The following is a 14,765-nucleotide window of genomic DNA, read 5'->3' as shown; positions in this document are numbered from 1 at the left end:
AGAAACACACATGTATAAAACACACACAGTAATGGCAACAGTCACAATGTGCTAACACAAAGAGCAGTGGATAATCTCATTGCTTTACAAACTGCTGGGTACAAAAGTGACCACAAGGGGTATTTCAAACATCTAAAAATCCCATTGGTTACACAAAAGCTGCATTCAAAATAGCAAATATGATTGGCCGATATAGGCTGAAAAGCAAAAGTTGTCCCCACCAGTGGAATGAAAAAAAAAAAAAAGGTGAAGGGGAAGAGAATGAGGTTTATTTACTATTGAAATGTAAAGTAAAACCACCAGCATCACCTGACAAGAAAAAATTAACATGATGTAAACTGCGGCTATTAAATGATTTGAATATTTGAGGTTTTAGTAAATAAGTCACCCTCAGGGAAAAACATGCAAATGAGATTGCTGTTGTCAGTGTTGTCCAGCATCCAGCATATGAGTAGAAGTAAAAACTACACCGGAAATGATACTGTTTCATATTTTAAATATCTTGTTTATAGGATTTCACCTCATATCACATTTGGGCCCCTAATATGTTAAAAATTAACTGCAAAGGCCTCACTAAAACTGGATCACACAAAGTTATTGCAAACCTGTTGTGTCTGTGGTTCAAATTCCATTCAGATGGTGACATAACCGGTTTGTTGCATCAGATTCCTCTTTCTCATTCTCTTGATAGTTTAAATACTTTCATTTCTACATCCTACTTTTTCCTAGTCCTATATTAAAGACGTGTGAAAACAGACCCAGAGTCAGTTTACCTCCCCCCAGCCAAGCTTTCAAAAACCACGGATGCTGTTCGTGGAAGCTGATTAGAGTTCAGATTCCCAGTGAAGTCACCCTTTCCATCTGGGTGCAGGTTTACGGCTCATCTTGCCCAGCCCCCACCCTGTCACCAAGTAGACCGGCTTGCATCGGGTGTAATATTCTGATTGGCCGCTTTCTTTGGCGTGGGCGGGGTGATAGGCGTGGCTCTGAGTGATCTCACAATCAGCTGTTTTGTACGCTCTACATTCTGATCCGAGGATCAGCTGGAGGCAGCGATAAACAGGAAAATCTGCAGCGTAAAAACTAGAGGAAAGGAGGGGAAAGCTGCAGATGTTATGATCTGAAAACGTCCGTGTAAACATTTTTACACGAAGCCCTTCTTCTAAGAAGAAAGCCTTTTATTTTTATATAATGGTGTTCTAACTACCTCACATAAAGGCTATCTAAAGCTATGCTTTAAGAGTTGTCGTTTCTACTGTGTGTGAGATCTCGTTTACAACTTGAATAACACTGCAAGGGCAGGTAAGCTATTTCATTTTCTGTATTTTTTATCTCTATTTCTTTTTCCAGATTAAACGCTCGGTGTGTTTTGTGTCTAACTGTGCTTATAAAGAGGCATCAGACTAACCTACATCTTTGCAATTGAACCTGCTGCTTTCCTTTTAAGGTTATTCATAAAAAAATACCCATTACATATCAGCTGTCGTGAATCATAGAGATTCTTATTATTGAATTGCATCCCTTTGTCTTGGCCTGCCTTTGAGTGTGTGTTTTTTCTTATACTATGAAATGACCTGTTAATAGGACATGAATAGATGGGGAAGCAGTATGTTATAGGCCCAAATAAACAGCCTTAGTTGGGTCGATTCGACGTCCTGCATCTGCAGAAATGACACCAGCCTGCATATAGATTAATCCTATAGGACGCCAGCAGTCGTTGTTTTGCAAACTGCACCAAATGCTGGTGTGGAGTCGATGGCGGATGTTGATGTATTTGTTGCAGGTCGACCTTTTTAGGTTTTGATTTCCACTAAAAATACACCAGGCCTAACCTGAGCTGCTCTGTCAAATAACCGACTCGCTGTGTATTCAGGAGCCTCTTTTCTCCTGTCTTTCGTGCAGTGTTGCTGAGCCACAACTGTCATTGCTTTGACCCCTCAGCTGTAGCCAGAGCTTATACGGATAATTCATGTTTAACCTGGATACCCTGCGCAGAAAGTCGCGTCTTCTCTGGGCTCGTCGATGCTCTGGCATCGAGGTCGATGTTTTATTTTACATGAAGAGCCTATTCTTTGTGTTGGAAACGTAAACACCGCTGCATATTTTTTTCATAAGCGTTTCAAGTCCAGACGACAGCCGTCGACAACAGCAGCCGCTCTCACACGGATGGTTTTTCGGTACCGTGTTGCAAAATGCAGATCAAACACGAAAACCATGTCGACTGCAAACACGCGATCAGAAAATCTTGATATTTTTCCCCTGTTTGTTATTCTGACCGATTTTCTTTTTTCCTCCGGTCGCAAAATAGGCTGGAGCCTCTCCGTCAGTGGCGTGACGTCAGACGCAGCTTGTTTTTACTTCTCGGGAGCCCCGCCCACTCCTCTTATGAAATAAATAAAATAAAAAACCTCAATCAATAGAGCTGCCTATACATCCGGAACATATTAAATATATACTGTTGTGTTACTGCCACATTTTAACAAATCCACAAAACTTCTTGTTCAACATGTAAGAAGGCTTTCTTCTGCATTATTCATGCCTATATATATATATATATATATATATATATTGTTCCTTTTGACCTGTAAGGTCTCCTTATTATCTAACAGCATCAGTGATCATATAAACTATAAATGGGCTACAGTTACCCTAGAGGGCCAAATGTCACCTGCTGTCCCTGGCCAGATAAGGTATCCTAAAATAGAAAAAACAAAATGTGTTATGAAAATATTATTTACCTCACAAGAAATATTCAATTAGCTCTATTTCCTACTGTACTGTACATATGCTCAGCTACAAGCAGTGATAATAAAGAAAAAGAAAGGGAAAATGTAATGAGTGAGAGTCACTTTTATTGCTTTTAACTTTCAGATAACGCATATCTTTCTGCTTTTTTACAAAACAGTCAGCATCATGAATCTTTGTCATTGTGTTAATGGGTGGATTTGACAAGGTTTCCACAAAACATACATCATCTGGTCATTAGCTATCATTGTTTCTTTGGGCCCTTTTGGCAGTGTCAGTACCTATAAGGCCAATCAGTAGCTCTCAGTTGGCAAGCTAACAAAATGGTCAGGGAAGTGCTTCTTACGAGTCCATGTTGGGTGTTTATTGTGCGGATCTCCTCTCCACCTTATGCAAAGCAGCACTGAGGCCTGAAAAACATTGTTTATCAGAATTTACTTGTCATAGTCCCATGACTTAATGCTTTATTAGTCAAGGAATGCATTAATCTTTGTGCTGAGGTATGCACTGCACCGCATCAGCTGAAAGACAGTTCCTCAAAAACATTTCATAGTCATTGTTTAGTGACTGAATGTTTTTTTTCTCACAAGATCTAAAAAACAGGTCATGCAACCCAGATCTTTTTTTAATTAAGAGATAAGAGATAAGAAAGATAAGTCTTTATTGTCATTGCACAGTCATACCTAGTACAATAGTACAACAACATTGGAAACTGTCCTGCATCGGCACTATGCACAACAAAACACAACACAAATAAGACAACACAACACAAGACAATAACTTAACTGAATAAATTTAAAAGAGAATGAGTGTATGACAGTAACTTAATTATATATATAACAAGTTAAATAGCTTTCATCATTTAAAGAAAAGGCTTATAAGGTTTAGCTTTTTTTCTTTTTGCACCAGTTACTGCTTCACTTGATTTATCTCATATCTTATCGTATCACTTCAAGCACCTGACATCAGCAATCCCACAAGCATGCTCTGTATGACTGCAATTAGGATGTGTCTTCCCTTTTTTGCTCCGTTATCATGGTGATTCTCCAAATAAGGACAGAAACCCATCATGCATCCATGCATATCTGCTCCCATGACTCTTTGCTCTATAAATCCTTGTCTTTCACCTTATTTTTACTAACCTTCTCATTTATTTAGTGAGAAAGTTCAGCTTCATACACTTTACATTATAGTCAATGAGATTTCTGGGGCAAATGAGACTGTGGTTGAATGTGATGATTACTTAAATAGGTTATGGCCTGATATCGAACCTCTCCTTTAGTAAATAAACACTAACCTTGAATTCACAAACAAAAATAACTGTGTCAGACAGTTGCAGAGCGTGTTGAACTCTGTGATCTCTTGGGTCTCTTTGCCCTATATACTCAGTTTAAATAAAACTCAACCTTCGAACATGCAGAGCGTTGTCACATAAGCTAAACTTCAGGTTAACATTACACCAGTGTGTTCACGTGTAGTTCACATCCTCGTCCTTTGGCCTCAGCACCTGCTGTCACAATGTTTCTGGTTTTCTTTGCATCTTTCACATGTGTGCACACACATTACTTGGTTTTGTAAGAGTGTGGCTCTTTGTAAATATACCTTTTTTAGTTTTGCCTACCTTTTTCTAGAGGTGGATACCAACACTGGACAGATACTTTGTTTCACTATGTTGCCTTCTTAATTGTGTTAAATAATGAATTATTTCAAAATTAATAATTTCTAAATACACGAAAAGCCGAAAGGTGTGTTTTGTTTTATTAGCTAATAATTAATCACAACCACAATAAATTACAATGAAAAGTCTTCATTCAAATTTGCACAGAAATGCAAATGAATGTTGATTCAACTCACAAACCATGACACACTGCTCTCCCCTACATAAGCTGCCTTTATAGGTTAAAAGTATCAGTATTGATACTGATATCAGTAATACTGGCCCTATATTTACTTGGTATTAGATGAATACCAAAATCATCTTCTTCTTCTTCTTCTTCTGTGCTCTGCCCATCTGTCTAGAAACTGAGAGTTGATTGGTTTTCTTGACCTAATAGGGGAGGGCAGTGTAGTTATTACACACTGGCTTGCTGATTAACTCATTAACTCCTGTTTCTTATGTAACTTCGCAGTACCTTCACAGTCCACTAGGGGGTCCCGACCCACATTTTGGAAATCACTGCACGAGATTGCTTGTAGTAACAAACCTGTAATTATTATTCGATCGTTCTCAGCTCTAAAAAATATTTCAGCATCTTTCAAGTATTTGTCCTTTTGTTTAGTTTCATCTACTATTACTGCAGTAACTGTTAAAAAAAAACGCATTCATTAACACATTTACCTGGACAGGCAGGCAAAATTAGCAACTATCTTGGAAATATGAGGAGATGTTTAGCTGCTAAGGCCAAATATTCCCTCAGGGGTGCATGGCAACCAAAAACACAGCAGCCAGAAGTAAGATGCCAAATGAATGACAGGCACAGTGTTGATGTGCAGCCCCCAAGTGGTCAAAACATTTTTTTTCAGTTTTCTGTGACCTTTCAGAAGTGTTAAGATATAAAGTGTTTAAAGTGAGTGGTGTTGAAGTTTGTTTGTTTTTTCAAAAAAGCCCTGTTGTTTTATAAACTCATTATAAGATTCCCACCTCTTCTAATTAACACGTTAATGTTCAAAATAATAATAGTAATTTTTTTAAAAAGAGCAACACTTTTAATGCCACTAAGGTTTGAGTTCACGCTAAAAACAATGACTGCATTGCATTTTTAAATAATCCTGACCTCTTTTGTTTCTTACTCTCTTTATCTAATGTATGTTTCATCTTTTCATTGCAACTAATTATCCCCTTTTTCCTCTCTCCCTCTCCCTCAGGCCTTTGCTCCAAACCAAGTGAAACCTTATATTTGCACTACAGAAGCCTGTCCACACCTGTTTGTCAAAACAAGGTCCAGCAAGAGGCTTCAAGTTGGGGAAAAAAATAATCAAAGAACAGCGTAAAATAGCAACCGACAAGAAATTCAAAAAGGCAGCTACAGCTTTTTCTTTGTGCACCACAACAAAAGCACCAGAGTCGTCAACACTTGACAATGTTTCAGCGTCTTAGCAACCTGCTGTTTGGGGAGGTGGAAGAGGTGGTAGCTGAGCTGAAGGGACCCAACCCATGTGTGACTGAGGCCGACGAGGAGGGATGGATGATTGTCAATCTGCCTGGTGAGTCAGAGAGAGCATTGTGCTGGGCTTGTGTTGAAGGGATGGTTATTTTAAAAGCTACATCAAAAGTGAGGAAATAGTCAAATTATGCTTTGTGTGCTGCTGTGCATGTTTATGATACTGACTAATATATGAAGTGTAGTGATAACAACAGTGGGATGATGAGATGGGGTGAAGTATTATGATAAGGGCGTGGCTCAGCTACACTGCCGCTCATCCATATGGCTGCCATGCCAAAGGTTGTGTTGTCCGTCAAATGGCGGAAACACATAGCTACCTGTGAACATGCATCTCCTTCCACTTTGTTTATGATCTTGATCATGACAAAGACTATTTTAAAGTATGAGAATGTGCTTTAATGCCTGCTCAGAAGAAGCCAAGCAAACAACATAACATAAAAGTACCTCTCAGCAGAGTCAAGGCAGAAATTATGTCAATGACATAATCACAGCTTTAGAGGGTCAACACAACTAATGATGTGACTCTTTTATGTTTCCTTACCCCTCCTCCCCCCTCTTCCTTTCCTCCAATTTTTTTAAATACCCTTACATTCCTCACACTGGTATGTGTGTGCGTGCGTATGTGATCCCTTCTTTGACCTGCATGGCTTTTTGAAAAATCTGCCACATTTGCATAACTTGTGCAACATCTTCCCCCACCCTGACCCCCCTCTCATCTGAACCATCTCATCGCTGCCATGTGCTCAGAAGAGTCTGACTGCATGATGCAGGTTGATGATGAGTCAGGAATCCCACTGATCGCACAATCATTCCCAGAGAATAACTTGTCAAATCGTCAAGACGCACGTACAAGGACTGAATGCCCGGCCCCTGTCCCCCACCCCCCTCACAAGCGTCGTAGGACACATAAAGGCCGGCCACAAGGTGCAGTAGCATTAGTAGACCCTGTGTCCTGTCCCAGCCCCAGCCCATCAGACATGGGTGCTACTACACCCGTAACCCTGCCAAGACGGGTCAGACTGTCCACGCCCTCCTCCACGCCGTCAATGTCCCCAGGCTCTGGGAGTGAGTGTGGGGGCAGTGGGTGTAGCAGTAGGGCAGGCTCAGAGAGAGGCTGCATGGATGAGAGCTGGTTTGTCACCCCTCCCCCCTGTTTCACTGCAGAGGGAGCCACTGCAGAGGCCAGCCCGATGGAAGACTTGCTCATAGAGCACCCCAGCATGTCTGTGTACGTCTCCCCGAGCAACCTGTCCATGGTGTCCAACAGCAACCTGTCTGCAGTGGCAGAGGAAAGCATGGTTAGCCTGGGGGGCAGCGTGAGGTGAGAGCGATTGGCTAAAAATATACCTGCCCTTTATCCACTTTTTTCCCCAGCATCAGCATAACTATGTTATCTTTTCTCTCTTTTCCATCAGAGCGGCTGAACCAGCTTCGGTCCCCGCCACTCACGGCACTATGCCCACCAGGGTGAGCCGTGGAGCAGCTGCCCAGGCCGGTGCTCTGGCCAAGGTCACCCAAGTGGCCAGGGTCCAGCGTAGCAAAGCCCGAGTGGAACGCCGCCATCTGGGGCGCAACCGCATCCAACGCCAAAACCGCACCAGGGAGCAGATCCCTCGCCACGCAGCCCACAGCAGAAACACCTTCCTTCACCAGCCCAGCAAGCGTAACTTCTGCCACTAAACTCCCCAGCGCACATGGGGCATTGTTTACTCTGAGGGCATTAGTAGTCACACATGAATAAACGCAGTCAACCACAGCATTTTTAATTTCCGTTGCACTTAAGATAACAGTAGTGTTTTGTTGTTTAGACATAATCTGACTTCACCTGGTAGCTCAATTCCCATTCTGGTGTTATGAAACCGAACCCTCTGAGTAGATATTGTTGACCTTTTTACTACTTATTGTCCGACGCAGTATCTAAACCACAAAAAAAGTCTTTAAAATCTTAAAAGAAGCTATTCGTAGTAATAATAATGCTTGAAAAGCACGAAAAACTTGATTTCTATAAAGTTTCTGTCCAATCTTGCCTCCCCAAGTTCATTCCTCCGCAGTGCATTTTATTTTAGAGAGATTAATTCAGCTAATACACCTCCGTTAAATGTATTTAATTATTTTGGAGACAATAAATTCAAATTGAAGTTTATTTTTCTCTGGCTGGAATAACAGTTTTCTGACTTTTCCAGTGGAAACAATGCAAGACAGATTTTGTCTTTATAACACCAAAAACAAGTCATCATGTCTTCAAAGCTTTATGTTAAAGAGATAAAAGAATTCAATCAAAATATGATTTTTTTTTAATAGTTCAGAAGAGGTGGAAGGATATACCGTGTGTGACGAAGGGGAGAGGAAATTCACTAGACATTTGTTTCTCTCCAATTTGGTGCGCTAATGAGCAAAGTACACGACAAAGCCCAGGAAACATGAAGCAACCGATTTCATCAGAGGAAACCAAATGTTGTGAGATTTTCTCTCTTCTTACTTTGTGAAGGATAACAGCAAGTTGATGATGGCGAGAGCAAAACAGATTAAAGAGTAAAGCAAAAAGACATGATGAATTGGAACATAACTGAATGAAGACTGAGGTGGTTTAACGAGAAAGGTTCACAGGAAAGTGTAACGTAACCCTCTGAGCAGCCTGAGTCCTTAAAATGTAACATCACATTTTATTGGAGAGCTTTTAGAGTACAGCTGCTGCTTTTGCATATTCAAATAGTCGTCGTTGGCACTTCTATAGTCATTAAAGGTGAGGATTATAAATGCAGTGGAAATATCCAAGGCTAGCCTTTGGGTTACAGGGTATGGCAGGTCATAGTAAGTGCAGAGCGGTATCGGTGGTAACTCATTATTTTGTTTTGTCATGTGTTTTTCTGCTTACTTTGTCTCGTAAACAGTAATTTTATTGGACTGTTTCTGTTTGCATGAATCCATCCGGAGAGAAAATCTAAACTGTTCCCTGCCAGATAAACAGAAAGTAGACATTTGGGCTTTTTAAAGTCAACACATTATAATCGTTTCTCCCCCCGCAGATCATAAAACAGCACGATTATCATTATTTGTGTCCTCTGTAAACTAAAGCAATGTGCCCAGCACACACATCAGTCATTCTTTTACACAGTGTGTGCTGTGATCTTATGTTATCCATGTGAACACCAACACAGAGAGCATTTTTACGTCTGTCCCTTTTATGGATAAAAGCACTGTCTTCACGGGACTTTTTTTTTTTTTTTTTTTTAAAGCCTAACACAAGCATCTTCACCCCAGATTCAACACTTTCAACAAATATCATCTTCCTCATGGACGCGCAGCACATTGCTGATATCTCCTTCATGGTTCTCATATTTCATATTAGCACATGCAGCTCTAACAGTGTCCACTTAAAAATCTAGCTTACTGATATGTATTCAACAACAATAGTAAACAATGGTGCTGAAGTGTATACTGATGTTTGTAAATTATTTGAGAAATGGATGTACGTTTGCACTGTCATACATTTTGTGAGTCAAAAAGTTTTAGCGGTGTGCCGTGTGCTTGTTTTGTTTTGTTTTTTCCTTTTGTGATCATTTTTTTTTCTTCTTTTCATTTTGACCCGGACTGTGTGTGAGGTGTCCCGATCCGTTGAATCCTACGAAAAAGACACAAATATCTGTCATCTTTTTCTTCTTGTAAATATTACAGAACAATTTATAATGCTTTGCTAGATGTCATAGCCTCTCAGAACTCGTGTCCAACGGGACTGATGAGAATCCAGTCTCTGCCGCATCTCTGTGCTCGCTTTTTAAACCAGGAGGGCCACAAGTGGTGTCATTGCTCCATTTTCAGTGTCACCTTGTTGAGATGCACCATTTAAAAAAGAAAAAAAAGATATAGGCTCAGAGTTGACGTGCCATAGGCAAACACTGCCCTCCAGAGGGCCCACTCGACACAGCACCAGCTGCTGTGTAAATGCTGTTGAGGGTCCAGTCTTATGACCGTACTGAAGTGTTAAAAGGACAGACTGAGATACATCGAGAAAATAGATGTCCTGTGTGGTTCTTGAGTCACATGCTAAACCTTTTTTTCTGTCAATAATCCTACAAATTATTTAATTTTATTAAATTACAAATGTTTCTGCTTTAAGGGTGGCTATAATGTATCCTGTCAGTCTCTCAAGTGCAGCGGGTGTATCTGAGGTGATGAGCCTGCACACATACACATCAAGATATCTCTGTTTAGGCTTTCACACTCTCTCCAAGGGGCTTTTACTATTCTCACTGTGCCTCAGAGGAAGCATCTTGTTTGAGGGGAAAACAGTAAAAACAGGTTAATGATGAGAGATCACAGGTGGATTATGGGTGCATGCCAAATCGCCGCAGATACCTCTGATGCTGCAAATTTCATTTACTTTTATTTTCTGTCCTTTATCAGCAATGAAATGTAAAAAGGAAACATGTTTAGGTATGTTGTGTGTGATTATTGCAATGTGTGGTTTTAGGAGGCAAGGTCATTCAAAACTTGCAGGGGAGGGAGTGGGCACCCACTGTGTTGAGCCTATAGCAGATGTGGGATGTGGATAGTGACAAAATGAGGCAGTAGACATATAGTTTATATATTTTAAAAAAAAAGAAATGTACTATAAAAATACAATAGAACATGCTTGTATTTTCCCATATAGTTATTAGAAGAGTTGTTCGACAATATAATCTTTTAAATGAAAGCGTTGAATGTCTGGGGAGTTTCACATGTTTTACGTCGTGCCCTAATATGACGGCAGCTTCAAAACACTTGGGGTTTCCCCCCCATGTTACATCTCAGTTAGTACACCCTCCCTCCCCTCCATGAAAATGAAAGATATAGACATATAAAATTTGATGTATCTGATATCTATGGTGATTGTGCCTTTCACTATTTCTGCATGGTTTTTGTGATGTACTGATTTTTTTTTTTTCCACACCCAAAGCGGACAGTTGTCCACTGACAGGCAAGACCTATGCAAAAATCAACGGATGGGTTGTCCAACATCCATTCAGAAAACACAGGTACCCGCCAAAAATACCCCCCACGACAATAACAACAATAAATGCTCAGGTTAACACCTGAATCTCGTGTCATTATTTTCATGTGGGACCGCAAAAAGAGGTGTTGGAATGCAGTCTTATATAGGAAAGCTTAAAAAGGCCGTAGTACTTATTATTATAACACTCAGTGTTATTATTTTATAGCCTAACATTTAGAATAATGCATAAGCACCTGGTTGAAAGCGCAATAATTGTGAATATTAAACTATATATGGTAAATGGCCTGCATTTGTATAGCGCTTTTACTCAGTCCCTAAGGACCCCCAAAGCGCTTTACACTACATTCAGTCATTCACCCATTCACACACACATTCACACACTGGCAATGGCAAGCTACATTGTAGCAGCTGCCCTGGGGCGCACTGACACACTGACAGAGGCGAGGCTGCCGGACACTGGCCCTCTGACCACCACCAGTAGGTAAACATGGGGTTAATATCTTGCCCAGTGCCATATTTGGCATGCAGCCAGGAGGCAGCCTTCTGATTAGTGGCTGACCTGCTCTGACACCTGAGCTACAGCCACCCGCTATATGGCTTATGACTTGGCATTATAAATATCCAAATTGGTTGGATTATAAAATTTTATAGCTGAAGTATTTAACCAAATAATTGTACAGTGTAGGGTTAAGGTGACCAGATGTCCCTCTTTAGCATGTTTATTCCTTGTCCCCCTGTCCCACATCTGGAGACAATGTCCCACATTTTGACTTGTTCTACACTCCTTCTAAAGTCTTTCTTTTACCAGACGTGTGTGAAGGGAAGACTTTTTATGATATTCAAAACACAGAGGGTCAGTTTGTTTAATGCCTGTTTAATGATTTTGTCTTTTTTTCCCTTAAGTATATTTTTCTGTTTCATGCAGTGGCAGTGACACTCAAAAAGGTATGCTAATCTAGTGATAAATATGAACTGAAAGTAAGAACGTGTTAGCATAGAGAAGAGCAGCTGAAATAACACTTAATATATAAAGTGGAATTTATAAAGATTGTCGTATGAGAGCATGGACACATTGTATTTGTTTGGAGAGAGAGCAGGGGATATATTTGGCATGTGCTTGCTGTTAACAATATAAAACCATACACATTTTATCAAATTTCTATTTGCAAGCTAGACGTGAAAATTTCATTGGTGGCATTGATGATGTTTTCCTCTCTGCCCACCAAAAACACAGTGTTTGTTTTGCATTAGTTTGCTGAGACCTGGCTACCAAGTAGCAAGTACCTTTAAGTACACCTATTTGAATATAGGCAGTTCTTTAAGTGTCTTAACTGCTGATGAAAGTAGGGTTTTTTTTGTAGGCAGATGTAACTGTTTGCAAAAAGGGAACAAGCAAATAGACAGGTGTGGTTAAAGAGAGTACTGTCTGTGGACTGAAACTGGGTGGAGTCCTGTTATGCTTAGCTTTGAGTACATTAGTCCAAGCTGAGCAGGAAACTTAAAAGGCTGACGAGGATTTAAAAAATAAAATAAAATAATTATGTCACACAGCAGGGTTTTTCATTGTTTTAAACAAACCAAAATACTTTTTATTATTTGGATTTCTCAAAGCTGCCACTAGTTTTTTTTTTTTTTTTTTTTTTTTTTTAATAAATAGGACAGGGGGAATGAATGAGAGAAAGAGGGGGAGAGAAAGAAAGAAAACCAAAGGGGAGAAGAGACGGTGAGAAGGGGGGGGAAGAGAGAGAAAAAAAAAAAGAACTCCTGGGTCACCTGTATGGAGAAAAAAAAACAAACAAACAAAAAAAACAAACAGAGGAGACAGCAAACAACAAAGAGCAACATAATAATAGAGAAAACAAAGCACCATCACAATAAACTAGCTAGTCATAGATATCAATATTTACTAAATAATAAACGATATTGTGCAGCACGCAAGATAGACAGCGCACAGTGTGCTTTGAGGCAGCAGCCAAGAAAGCTTTAGTCCGCGTCTGTGAATACCCATGTGTGCATACCTGTGTGGATCAGCATGCTTGCATTCCAAAGGTTTCTCCATGTAATGATCTGCTAGGGAGTGTGGGGGGGCCACAGCCCCGTCCTCCAGGGTGTGAAGCGGGTATGGAGGAGATCAAAACTCCAGACATCCAGAGGCCCCCAGAACACAAGAGACCATGGAAGACCAACAGAGGGGCAGCCGCGCCACTGTTCCAGTAAGAGCTGAGGAGAGTCCCAGATGAGGGCTCGCCCAGCAGCCGCGGAGCAGAAGTCAGGGGGAGTTGCAGTGACGCGCCCGTGAGCTCCGCCGGCCCCCAGCTGTGCCTGAGTGACCGAGCCCCAGGCCGAGAGGCCGGGGGCACCCCACCTCCAAAGGGGCCCGAGCGAGCCCCAGGCCCCAGGCCCCGACAAGCGGCCGCCAAGGAGTGAGCCGGTGTGTACCCGGAAAAAAAAAAAAAAAAAAAAATGACAAAGGATGAACTGAAGCTCTGCCATCACGTAATGTCGCATACTGCTGTTTCTGATGTCATTTAAAAAAAAAAAAAAAAAAAAAAGCTGCCACTAGTGTTTGTCCTGATCCAGCACAGACTGCTGCTGTCTGGTAAAAATGCAAACTAATGTGCAAAATACAAGTGAACAAAAGAATCTAAATGAAGCTTAATTTGGATAGCGCCTCACGTACCTTAAAATGTTCTTGTTTCAAAACCTAACCCAATGACCCTGAATGTTCTAACAAGGACAGCGCCTGCAATGTTTTAACCTCTGAGGGGTTTGCTGCCAGTCAACATAGGGCCCATTACTCCCCCCTAGCGGCCAGGAGTACTTCCGGTTTCTTTCTCGCGGTCATTCACTGTTTATGATATGTATGGAGCGCATTTCTCTTAATGTGTGTGCCTTACTCATACATCTGTTGACTTTACAGTTCTCCGCTATTACTCAGCTCTATGATATGGCAAGTTAGAGCCTGCCCCCCAAAGCTTCCTCCAAATATTTTTAATCATTAACAACAAAAGAGGATCCAAGTTAGAATGTAGAGACATAAAGGTCACCATGATAACATTTGCAAACACTTCTTTGTTTACTTTTTCCTGTTTAAATCGTGCTAACAAGACTCTTATCAAGTTAGTTACTACTTCTCCACAGTCCAGCCCTTTAGTTGGTGCAAGAAGTTTTCAGGAACTTTAAAAATGTCTTTGAGTGCAAGAAAGTAAGATTAATCACTACAGAGGATGTATTCATTAGACACTGGGGACTGACAGTTAAAAAAGTCAAACTAATGGTTTTTGAAGTATAGGGAAACAAAAAAATGCAAAGCTCAGGGTTCACATAATGCAAATAAAACACGACATTATGCTTCGATATAGAGAACAGAAATTAAACTATGTGGTGATTTTTAATATATCATTCCTCCATTCACAGAGAATATACAGTGATTCTTGAATTTGCAAAGCATGCCCCAAGCATCTTAATCTGAACGTTAGAAGATGTACTGTATGAGATTAGATCATATATACAATACGTCAACACTTCACAGTTCAGATACATATCTCAGCAGGAAGCTGCATGAACCAGATCTTCAGACTAGAAACTACAAGGCTGAATGAGACAAGTGAACACAGATAAAATGTAACTCGAGAAAGGGGACTTCAGTTAGTGGAAAATTAGGTCAGGATGACTTTAAATGTATGTGTTTGCTGGGCACAGAGAATGTGCACTGATTGTACATGCATATGGATTCTCTGTTGTGAAGCCTGAAGCTAGGGGCGTGATGGTATAATGAGTGCTTTGCATTTGACACTGTTTTTTTCTTCTTTTTTTTAAATATCAGGTTTCAAGGCAACACTTTATAAGCAATGGTAGTCCCA

At 40.6% G+C, this 14,765-nt stretch overlaps 1 protein-coding gene and 1 long non-coding RNA gene across 4 annotated transcripts; one reads left to right on the top strand and one right to left on the bottom strand.

Annotated features, from left to right (window-relative positions):
- Window positions 1-1,008: 1,008 nt before the first annotated feature.
- On the top strand, window positions 1,009-10,986 carry tp53inp2b (tumor protein p53 inducible nuclear protein 2b). Of its 3 annotated transcripts, none has more exons than XM_026154014.2 (4): window positions 1,009-1,302; window positions 5,611-5,949; window positions 6,660-7,230; window positions 7,325-10,986. In XM_026154014.2, the coding sequence occupies exons 2-4, from the start codon at window positions 5,826-5,828 to the stop codon at window positions 7,587-7,589; spliced, it is 960 nt and encodes a 319-aa protein (XP_026009799.1). In that variant the 5' UTR covers window positions 1,009-1,302; window positions 5,611-5,825; the 3' UTR covers window positions 7,590-10,986. The 3 variants fall into 3 exon arrangements, with proteins under 3 accessions (XP_026009799.1, XP_026009798.1, XP_026009800.1); XM_026154013.2 differs by having other exon boundaries at window positions 6,657-7,230; XM_026154015.2 differs by having other exon boundaries at window positions 1,012-1,302; window positions 7,074-7,230.
- LOC145423078 (uncharacterized) lies at window positions 2,833-14,297 on the bottom strand. Its single transcript, XR_013904191.1, has 2 exons — window positions 12,921-14,297; window positions 2,833-3,155 (listed from the first exon to the last, which is right to left on the bottom strand). It is a non-coding gene; the product is annotated as an uncharacterized LOC145423078 (long non-coding RNA).
- Between the last annotated feature and the right edge of the window lie 468 nt (window positions 14,298-14,765).

Source organism: Astatotilapia calliptera, chromosome 20 (genome assembly GCF_964374335.1).
Source record: "Astatotilapia calliptera chromosome 20, fAstCal68.1, whole genome shotgun sequence".
NCBI lineage: Eukaryota > Metazoa > Chordata > Actinopteri > Cichliformes > Cichlidae > Astatotilapia > Astatotilapia calliptera.
Note: the sequence above shows the minus strand (reverse complement) of the source record. Positions and strands in the feature narration are given on the sequence as shown.

Bases quoted from the DNA above. Each gene is read 5' to 3' on its own strand.
- tp53inp2b (XM_026154013.2), top strand. From the start codon at position 5,826: ATGTTTCAGCGTCTTAGCAACCTGCTGTTTGGGGAGGTGGAAGAGGTG. The intron at 5,950-6,656 runs GTGAGTCAGAGA...CCATGTGCTCAG, and splicing joins GATGATTGTCAATCTGCCTG to AAGAGTCTGACTGCATGATG. The intron at 7,231-7,324 runs GTGAGAGCGATT...CTTTTCCATCAG, and splicing joins AGCCTGGGGGGCAGCGTGAG to AGCGGCTGAACCAGCTTCGG.